The sequence below is a fragment of the Impatiens glandulifera genome, chromosome 1 (assembly GCF_907164915.1).
Source record: "Impatiens glandulifera chromosome 1, dImpGla2.1, whole genome shotgun sequence".
NCBI lineage: Eukaryota > Viridiplantae > Streptophyta > Magnoliopsida > Ericales > Balsaminaceae > Impatiens > Impatiens glandulifera.
In genome coordinates this window covers 64447624-64459768 of record NC_061862.1, presented here as the reverse complement: position 1 = coordinate 64459768, position 12145 = coordinate 64447624, and the positions used below count along the sequence as shown (strand labels likewise).

At 23.6% G+C, this 12145-nt stretch overlaps 1 protein-coding gene across 1 annotated transcript; it reads left to right on the top strand.

The window, feature by feature from the left end:
- The first annotated feature begins 3058 nt into the window (after nt 1-3058).
- LOC124930166 (hypersensitive-induced response protein 1-like) lies at nt 3059-11919 on the top strand. The gene is made up of 6 exons (XM_047470529.1): nt 3059-3114; nt 10718-10811; nt 10920-11037; nt 11123-11211; nt 11270-11367; nt 11835-11919. The coding sequence occupies exons 1-6, from the start codon at nt 3059-3061 to the stop codon at nt 11917-11919; spliced, it is 540 nt and encodes a 179-aa protein (XP_047326485.1).
- Nucleotides 11920-12145: the final 226 nt, after the last annotated feature.

Genomic DNA, 12145 nt, shown 5'->3' with positions numbered 1-12145 from the left:
ATTTATAAATTTTACCCACCTTTCCCACTTTCTTTCCCATTTTCTTTCTTAAACTACCCATTTTTACATTAATATTATCAAATGACCACGTCTCTCTACTTATATTTACATTATCATTAAATTTATAAATTATTTAATTTTATAAATGTAATATATATAATTAAAATAAAATATACTAAAATATTAAAATAAAATATAAATATTAAATAAATTATATGAATAAAAATTTGTGTCTCATAATAATTATCTCACATATTAATTTACATATTATTTTTAAAATTTTAAATTATTTTAAAATTTCAATTATTATTTAAACATTAAAACCAAATATATGATAATAATTTAACTTTAATAATATAATAATATTTTATAAGTTTTACTAACAATATAATTTAATATATATAAATAATTCACCTGAGTGTCAAGACACGGTTTTGTTGACACGATAACCAAATCTAGTCGTAATAACACGAAACACAAATTTAAACACGAGTTAGTACGACACGAATAAACTAATGGACACGAATAACACGACACAAAATAGTCCGTGAATCATAATATTTTGAGTGGGTCAAGACACGATACGACACACATAAGATTTAGACACGACATAATACGACACGATTGGGAGTCTAAAACGACTTGTCCGAGTCGAATACGAACGTTTATCTACGATGCCCAGATCTAGCACCCATTAATGCTCCGGAGAAGATGAACACACATTGCACATGCCCTAGGCACTTGTGGGTTCTATTAGCTGGACTGAGTTCGTTAGTTATTGGCTCGGGCAGCATTAGGGCGTTGTGTTTCCAATTTGGGGTCGAGAAGTTCGAATCCAAAACTAGGGTGGGAAAGAGGAACGTGACCATTTATTTTAACTGCCATTACGTGGTTTGGACCCTAGTATCTGGTCTGGGAACCGTTGGGGTTATACAAATTCAAGACAATGGGAATTGGGTCTTGGGTTTCCTTCTACCCGTCTTCTAGATGTTTGTTTCAATAGTATTTTTCGTAAGAGGAGAAAAATACTATTTACATTCAAAAAAGAATGTTCCAGCATCTTTTGTGGAGTTATCCAAGCATTTTAGGCTGCTTGGATGAATAGAAAATTAAGACTTCTCCCAACTACCGCCTACTACGATCCGCCCATGGGAGACACTCCGTCGTCATTGTCACATAGTCATACGTACCATTTGAGGTAACATGAAGTTAATTTATAAATTATATATATATATACAAAATTTTGAGACTAAATTTTTAGTTGTTATAGAAGTTTATTAATTATTGGATGAATAAATTAACCAAATGTTATAGGTTTATGAATTTTTAGTTGTTATATCCTAGAGCTGGGCAATGAGTTAGCTAAATACGAACCGAACCGATCCAACACGATATTTGTACGGAACGACAAGATACGATATTATCTCACTTGGAACTTGGGTTGACACGATACAAGCACGAGACGACACGGTCACGACAAGATTATGAATTTATACGATCGAAACACGGTTACGATTCGACACGGACACGACACGAGCACGAATATACACACGAAACGACATAAACACAATTAGTCAAATGACCTAAAGCTACCCACTTTAACATTCTCTAAACCTATTACATTTTTATTCAATTAAGAAATTATTTAATTTCATAAATGTAATATTTATAATTAAAATTAAACACACTAAAATATAATATTAATATAAAATATTAACTTAAATAATATAAATAAAAATAAAATATAAATAAAAAATAAATTATATGAATAAAAATGTGAGTCTATTAATAATTCTCTTCGATATTATTTTATTAATTACATATTATTTTATTAATTATTTATAATTTCAATTATTATTAATACATTAAATAATAAATATATGATAATAATTTTAATTTTAATTTTAATAATATAATAATATATATTTATAAATTTTACCCACCTTTCCCATTTTCTTTCCCTTTTCTTTCTCAAACTACCCATTTTTACATTAATATTATCAAATGACCACGTCTCTCTAATTATATTTACATTCTCATTAAATTTATAAATTATTTAATTTTATAAATGTAATATATATAATTAAAATAAAATATACTAAAATATTAAAATAAAATATAAATATTAAATAAATTATATGAATAGAAATTTGTGTCTCATAATAATTATCTCACATATTAATTTACATATTATTTTTAAAATTTTAAATTATTTTAAAATTTTAATTATTATTAAAACATTAAAACAAAATATATGATAATAATTTAACTTTAATAATATAATAATATTTTATAAGTTTTACTAATAATATAATTTAATATATATAAATAATTAACCTGAGACACGGTTGTGTTGACATGATAACCAAATCTAGTCGTAATAACACGAAACACAAATTTAAACACGAGTTAGTACGACACGAATAAACTCACAGGCACGAATAACACGACACAAAATAGTCCGTGAATCATAATATTTTGAGTGGGTCAAGACACGATACGACACACATAAGATTTAGACACGACACAATACGACACAAATGAGAGTCTAAAACGACTTGTCCGAGTTGAATACGAACGTTTATGTACGATTCCCAGATCTATCACCCATAAATGCTCCGGAGAGGATGAACACACATGCACATGCCTTAGGCACTTGTGGCTTCTATTAGCTGGACTGAATTCGTTAGTTATTGGCTTGGACAGAATTAGGGCGTCGTGTCTCCAATTTGGGGTCGAGCAGTTCGACTCCAAAACTAGGGTGGAAAAGAGGAACGTGACTAGTTATTTTAACTGGCATTACGTGGTTTGGACCCTAGTATCCGGTCTGGGAACCGTTGGGGTTATACAAATTTGGGACAATGGGAATTGGGTCTTGGGTTTCCTTCTACCCGTCTTTTTGATGTTTGTTTCAATAGTATTTTTCGTAAGAGGAGAACAATACTATTTACATTCAAAAAAAGAATGTTCCAGCAACTTTTGTGGAGTTATCCAAGCATTTTAGGCTGCTTGGATGAATCGAAAATTAAGACTTCTCCCAACTACCGCCTACTACGATATGCCCATGGGAGACACTCCGTCGTCGTCGTCACATAGTCCTACGTACCATTTGAGGTAACATGAAGTTAATTTATAAATTATATATATATATATATATATACAAAATTTTGAGATTAAATTTTTAGTTGTTATAGAAGTTTATTAATTATTGAATGAATAAATTAACCAAATATTATAGGTTTATGAATTTTTAGTTGTTATATCCTAGAGCTGGGCAATGAGTTAGCTAAATACGAACCGACACGATCCAACACGATATTTGTACGGAACGACACGATACTATATTATCTCACTCGGATCTTGGGTTGACACGATACAAGCACGAGATGACACGGTCACGACACGATTATGAGTTTATACGATCGAAACACGGTTACGATTCGACATGGACATGACACGAGTATAGACACGACACGAGCACGAATATACACACGAAACGACATAAACATAATTAGTCAAATGACCTAAGCTACCCACTTTAACATTCTCTAAACCTATTACATTTTTATTCAATTAAGAAATTATTTAATTTCATAAATTTAATATTTATAATTAAAATTAAACACACTAAAATATAATATTAATATAAAATATTAACTTAAATAATATAAATTAAAATAAAATATAAATAAAAAATAAATTATATGAATAAAAATTTGAGTTTATTAATAATTCTCTTCGATATTATTTTATTAATTACATATTAATTTTTTAATTATTTATAATTTCAATTATTATTAATACATTAAATAATAAATATATGATAATAATTTTAATTTTAATTTTAATAATATAATAATATAAATTTATAAATTTTACCCACCTTTCCCATTTTCTTTCTCCAACTACCCACTTTTACATTAATATTATCAAATGACCACGTCTCTCTAATTATATTTACATTCTAATTAAATTTAAAATTATTTAATTTTATAAATGTAATATATATAATTAAAATAAAATATACTAAAATATTAAAATAAAATATAAATATTAAATAAATTATATGAATAGAAATTTGAGTCTCATAATAATTATCTCACATATTACTTTTATTAATTACATATTATTTTTAAGATTTTAAAATTTTAATTATTATTAAAACATTCAAACAAAATATATGATAATAATTTAACTTTGATAATATAATAATATTTTATAAGTTTTACTAACAATATAATTTAATATATATAAATAAATAATTAATTAACATGAGTGTCAAGACACACGATTGTGTTGACACGATAACAAAATCTTGTCGGAATAACACGAAACACGTATGTAAACACGAGTTAGTATGACACGAATAAACTCGTGGACACGAATAACACGACACGAAAGAGTATGTGAATCATAATACTTTGAGTGGGTCAAGACACGATACGACACACATAAGATTTAGACACGATACGACACGACATGATTAAGAATCTAACACGACTTGCCCGAGTCGAATACGAACGTTTATGTACGATACCCAACTCTAGATAGTCTTCTCCTTGTCCTTGTCAACCACCCGCGCTCTAATCAAACATCAATTTTAAGTTATATCATGTTTGATTCATCATTTGGCAATAGGTGTTATTATTATTTTTTTAATTCTTGTAAAAATATTTAAACTAATATTGTTATTAAAAGTATTTATTTATTTAGTTTTGTTAATCAATCTAATTACATATATTTATATTTTATTTAAATTATCCATAATTTAATTAATTTAGAATTCATATGAAGCCGCCTTTAAATTAATTACTTATTTTTAATCCCGCGCAATGAGCTTGTATATAAATTTTATAAAATAACTCCAATTACTCGAGATTTATTTTAAATTATAAAATGACGGATAAAAATGAGTGACAATACGAGGAAAAATCTAAAAAAATTACTTATCAAACAAGTTCTAAGAGGACTGTCAATGACATTATTCTTGTGACATTATTCTTGTTTGAAAGAGACTGTAAGTTATAATTAACAATATTTGTGTTCGGTAATGATACCATAATGTTTTTTTTTAATGAGTTCATATAAATAAATGCCGAAGGTATATGATTAATTAAGATAATGGATAATAAAATAAATAATAATATGAAGAAAATAAAAATTAAACAAGGTACTCTAAGCCAAAAATTATAAGGTTATATTTTACCTCACTTACTCCATTAATCAAATACATTATTATATGTTAATACTTTTTAATCTTTTTTAATAATTTCTTTACACTTATTCAAAAGTATAACTTATCGTTATTTTTCAAATAATTAATTTGTTGTTATCTTAATTAATTAATTTTATTAAATTTAATTTATATGTCTTCCTTAATTATTTATGTTGTTAATAGAACGAATTATTATTATTAGGATATAAATTTTAATACCAAATATAATTAAATATAAATTTATTGATATATTTATTTTTATCCAAAATACAACTTTCATTAAATATATATATAGATTAAAAATATACGATAATAATAAAACTAAAAATAAAAGTGGAATTAAGACTAAACAAACACTACCATATTCATTTAATCAACCATCAGATTTAGAACTTTTTTTTCTTTCCTCTTTTGATGAGATATTCTGCTACTAATCTGCTTCCTGTCATTGTCCTTGTTTCCATTAATCAAAATAGAGTTGGGCAATGGGTTAGCTAAATATGAATCGACACGATCCAGCACGATATTTGTACGGAACGATACGATACGATATTACCTCACTCGAGTCTTAGGTTGACACGATACAAGCACACGAGATGACACGGTCACGACACGATTATGAGTTTATACGATCGAAACATGGTTACGAGTCGACACGGACACGACACAAGTATAAACACGACACGAGCACAAGTATACACACGAAACGATATAAACACAATTAGTCAAATAACCATTAACATTCTCTAAACCTATTACATTTTTATTCAATTAATAAATTATTTAATTTCATATTGTAATATTTATAATTAAAATTAACCACACTAAAATAAAATATTAAAATAAAATATTAACTTAAATAATATAAATTAAAATAAAATAAAAATAAAAATAAATTATATGAATAAAAATGTGAGTTTATTAATAATTCTCATAGATATTATTTTATTAATTACTTATTAATTTTTTTAATTATTTATAATTTCAATTATTATTAATACATTAAATAATAAATATATATGATAATAATTTTAATTTTAATAATATAATAATATATATTTATAAACTTTACCCACCTTTCTCACTTTCTCTCTCATTTTCTTTCTAAAACTACTCATTTTTACATTAACATTATCAAATGGACACATCTCTCTAAATATATTTACATTTTCATTAAATTTATACATTATTTAATTTTATAAATGTAATATATATATAATTAAAATTAAATATACTAAAATATTAAAATAAAATATAAATATAAATATTAAATAAATTATATGAATAGAAATTTGAGTCTCATAATAATTATCTCACATATTACTTTTATTAGTTTACATATTATTTTTAAATGAGCCCAAGGGACTGGGAGTGATATATTATACTTGTTTGAAAAAGAATATAAATTTTAAATAATAATATTCCAGTCATCTAATTTGTGTTTGTGTAAGGATAACATAAAATTTTGTTTTAATTTAGAATATAACTAAAAATACAAAATAATAACGAAAACAACAAAATAAAATATACATATATTTGTTTAACACCTTAAAATAGTTTGATAGTATTTCTTGTGTTAAAAACTGATCATAAGTGACTATTTTTTAAATGTAGTATTTCTTGTGTTAAAAACTTATCATAAGTGACTATCTTTCAAATGTAGAGACAAAAGCATTGCTAGTTGATAGTTGGAGGAGGAAGAGATGATACTTATATTTTTCTGTTTTATATTAGATGTTTAGAGAATATATAATTGATTTGGCTAAAAAGTATGATTGAATAAAATGAGATTGTTGTTGAATTAATGTGTTAATATAGGTAATTATTGACCCATTTTTTATTCACATGTCTTATGAATGTAATGTAATGAATTCATATTTTCATTAAAGTTTTGTATGTGTGTCAACAAGTTTAAAAATATTTATGGTTCAAAGAAATATGATCATTTGTTGTTTAAATTGTCTACTTTACTAGTATGCTCATTTTTTTAAAGTTTATGTATTTTTAGGTGAATCTATCTCAATTGTGAGAATAACAAGAAAATGCAAAGTTTGGAAGAAGAAGATGAATTGTTTAAAAAAAAGTCTGGTGAAAATTTAATCTATAAATTAATATTATTTTTTTTCTTCTAATTTTAATTTTATTAGTATTTTTCATTTTGTTTAATTTTTTTTTAGCTATAATTTTTCCAATTTAAATTATTGTACTTGATTGGAGTTAGCTATAAAAAGAGTTATTGTTGATTATAAGTTTGTTTTATTTAGACTAAATCATTCTTGTGTATTAGTTTAATTTGTATAATCAAAACTATTTTGATTTATCATTTCTATAAAGTAGTTTAGCTACTTGATTTATAACCGTATTTTTCTTTTTAGATTAAGCACATTAAACATATTTTTTCACCTAAAAAATTGTAATAACTTTTAATCTAAAAGGTTTGACATCAAAATTTCCATAGAATGAATCAAAAGTTTCAATACCCATATTTTTTAACAGGAAGAATATATACATGAAAGAATGTGACATTGTTATAACTATGTTAAAATTTAATTTGATTTTTTTTTTCTGATGGGTGAACCTAATTTGAGCTTGTTCTCATAATGTTTTTTGCGCGATATTTTTATTGGTGTAGATATGTGGCAGATTGAAGTGTTTTCTCTTGTATGTGTTAAACATGTATTTAAACCACCATAACATTTTTCGGAGTATTCTTGACTCATTATCGTCTCTTCAAAGCTTAATCAATATGTGAGTAACATAATTATAATATTTGTATCCCTGAAATGAAATCTAATATATAAATTATGGGCCATCTTTAATCTTATTATGCGGTTAGACAAACACATTTTCCAGATGTTCATTGAACTATTATGTAATTTTTTGCAATCATCTTGGATCCAATAATATCAGGTTAAATGTCAAATGTTTCTCTACATCATGTCTATGTTTAATTTTATTGTGAGATTTTATTAAGAGAGATTGATATAATTATATAGGTATATACTCATATGCTATGTTTGGTATGGGATACTAGACTGTATAACTTATCTACACTAAATTACAATAACTGTTTGGTTTATTAATTTTTATGTAAACAGTATTATTTAAGTATTATTTATACCTTGAATATAGTATAACATAATACCTACCCATACCTGTTACAAAATGTATAAACATTTATAAATTTTTAGAATCCTCCTTTATCTTTTAATTTTAAAAAATTATTAAAATTTTAAATTTTTATTTATTATATTTTAAAATATAATAATAATAATAATAAACTATAACTAATATTTATTTATATTTATATGTGTTTAATTTTCTAATTTAAATAATAATAATAAATGTGCAATTAAATAAATTTTTTTATCTCCTTAAAAAAAATATTATTTTAAGTATAATTAACAAATAATTTTAATCACAAATATAAATTTATTATAATTTTAATTTCTTTAATTTTAAAATATAATAATAAACTATAACTAAATATTATTATTATTATTATTAATTAATACAATTTATATCTATATAATTTATTTTTGAAACTAAATATAATTATATATTCTAGTTTCAAATATTATTTTATAAAATTGTTATTATTATTATTATTTTCTAAAGCAATTAATATTTTTTTAAATATAAAAATATTTATAATAATACACCGATTTTAAAATTAATTATTAAATATTAATTAATATTTAAATATGTTTTATTTATATAATTATATAAGTTAAATTATATATAAAATAATGTAAATCATAAAATTATTTATTTAAAAAATATATTTATAAAATGATTAAATATTTGTTTTATTAATTTCAATATAATTAATAATACACATTACATATAAGGTAAATATTAAAATAATAATTAAAAATAATTTATATAAAGATAAAATGGTCTTTTACATTTCTTACTCATTTCTTATACTACCAACAAAACAAAATATAATAAAATCTATATAATTTATACCTCTTTTATATTCCAACCAAACAGTAACTTATATAATTTATACTTTTTAATACCTCCTACAATCTATATCCTCTATAACTTATACCTATATAATTAGTATATTTTTTGTATTTTCTGTAAATGAAGGTACGTGTTAATAACTTGAAGGTCTGTATCTATCTAATCATGGTTCAAAATTATTATTTGTTGGTATTTGATATCGAGTTAATGTCTGCCTATTCATTTTGAGGCTAGTAAAATACAAGATCTTGAAGGATAATCGTGGCTCTAAAGGTGTCAAACTCTTTTGATTTTATCATCCCATACTTGTGAGGTGGTTCCAATGGAATTTATAATGTATTGTTTTTCTTATGCAGCCTTATTTGGGACAACAATTTATCATGAACAATATAAAACACCTTTAGTAATCTCAATAACTTGACAAATTTGTAAATGTTAATGCTTAAGTTGTGATTATTCATTTTTGGAGGTTTTCATAAATCATAAGTTTTTAGTATTTTAAAGAGATGATTTATAAATGATTGGTAAAAGAGAATTTAAAAAAACTAAATGAGCCAACTCTTTTAAATGTACAAAATAAATATCATAATATTGGTAATTGTGAATTTATACAAATCATCTCTTGCATATATCATTTCTCTTAATGTTTAATAAATCATATTTAATACACAATTAACATACATTATTTTGATATTTTATTTAATTCTTGTTTAATAGTCAAATATTTAACTTATTTCAGACCAATTTAAATGCAATACTTCAATATGTAAGTAGTAACGCGAAGCCAGGTTTTAAGGGAAAACAATAGTAAAATAAAAAAAAAAATTATTTTGTTTAAGTCAAATAAAATATTTAAAATTATAACATCTAATCTTTAATTTAAAATAAATTATTTAATAAACAATTCCTATAAAAAAATCTTATTATATAGTTATTACTTTTTCATGTGAGACACAGCTCATTATTTTAATTTTATTTTTAGATTAAGATTTTTTTATTTTCTTCCATTTTATTACATGTAGTTCTCTTTTAATTACTAGTTGTATAATTAAGGTTCTCACAATGATGAATGAAAGAAAAATAAAATAAGGATTTTATATTTTTCCTATTTAATTAAACATGTCATAAATATAAATTATTTTCACACTCTTAAATATTAATAGTCACTATACATTAATTATTATTATTATATTTTTTCTTTAAATGAGATAAAATCTTAAATTTATATCTTTCATTTTTTTAATTAAAGTTTATTATTTATAAAAACAATTAACAGCGTATTCCCACATTTTAAATTTAAAAGTATTAATAAAAATAGAACCTGAAATTTGTATTTTTATTACAACATAAAAAAAAATTAATTATATTTACTGGGTGTGCAAAAATTTTAACTTGGTATCTAGGAATATAAAAAAAAGGTGGTGGTGATTGATTTGAAAAGTGGCTAACATGAACATGGAGAATTTAAATAAAAAATATACTGAACATAATATTATTAATTTAATAAAATATATTATTGTAAAAAAAAAGTCTATATGTCTATTGTGTGGGGGTAAAACAATTAGTTGGAACTTTATCTCTCTGTGTACAGAATATTGACGTTCGTTGCGAAACTAAAACTAAGGTGTGATGTTGTTATGTTTGTATAATAATCTTTTGAGATTCAGTATTAAACTTGATGATTGTGTTTGTTTCGGGATAATGTTTTTTTTTATGATTATGTTTGTTTTAGAATAATGTTTTTGTTACGGTTGTTGCATCTATTCAGTTTCGTACTTTGACAAACCAAGCTATGACTTTCTACACAGCACAAATTCAGGCCTATATTTTTATTGTAAGGCTGAAAGAGGGTGCTACATAACTTTTTTTGTATAAGTAATATATTCTTATTAAAAATTACCATCCTTGTTTCTGTATGAATTTCATTTATTAGAGCTAGTGAGGTGAAATTGGGTTCTGAATTTAAACAAAAGAATGAGATAATTGAATCTGTTGAAAGAGAACTTGCCAAGGTAATAACATTATCTTATTTCAAGAAAAATAAAAGTTATATGGCTGAACCATGCTTTTCTTTTCCATTTTTACGGGTATGAAATTGTTCAAACTTTAATTGTCGATATTGAGTCGGATGCACAGGTGAAGAGGGCAACGAACGAGATAAATGTAGGTGAATATTCACGGTTGTTATTGATAATTGATTTAATTGGTTATATTTTTTTAGTCTATATTGAAAATCAGAGTTTTATCCCAATCACTATTTAATTAGAAAATTATCAAAGTTAAACTGAAAATAACTTTTTTTTGTTTGCGTTTGTTATATGATTTTGTGGATTACGAGCATAATTATAATATGGTTTTAGTAACTTTATTTTAATTTATTTTATCATCAAACTATTTTTTATCATGGTCCAAATTATAGGTTAAACTTGTATTTCATTTGGTATAGACTTTCTCTATATCATGATTATATTATTTGTTAAATTATGATCCATTTTTTTTAAATTTGTGATATTTTTAAATTATCATATTTTGGTATACAAATTATATTTCTTAACATATTGTTTCATTTGTATATATAGATTTTTTAATACTTTTTTCTTGATCATGATAAACATTAAATGTGTATATGAAACAAACACAACCCTAGACTTAGGGTAGCTGCGACTGAAAAGGCGGAAGCGGAGAAAATACTGCAAATAAAACGAGCTGAAGGAGAAAAAAAATCGAAGTAATTTAAGGTTTTTTTTCTTTATAATCTTTGTAAAGTATGATTAACCGATAATTTTCGATAAAATAATTTGATTTATTTATCACAGGTCCTTCTCTCACGTTATGGCAACAAATTGTTGTTATTCTCCCTTTTAAAAAATTCTCTAAAATTGGGTTGGGTAACCCTAAAAATTATTATATATTCATAAATTTAATATTTTTTATTAATAAAAAAAATTCATAAAAATT

Coding starts and splice junctions, on each gene's coding strand:
- LOC124930166 (XM_047470529.1), top strand. CDS start 3,059: ATGCCCATGGGAGACACTCCGTCGTCGTCGTCACATAGTCCTACGTAC. Junction 10,812..10,919: donor GTTGCGAAACTAAAACTAAG/GTGTGATGTTGT, acceptor TGTTTGTTTTAG/AATAATGTTTTTGTTACGGT. Junction 11,368..11,834: donor AATGTAGGTGAATATTCACG/GTTGTTATTGAT, acceptor ACACAACCCTAG/ACTTAGGGTAGCTGCGACTG.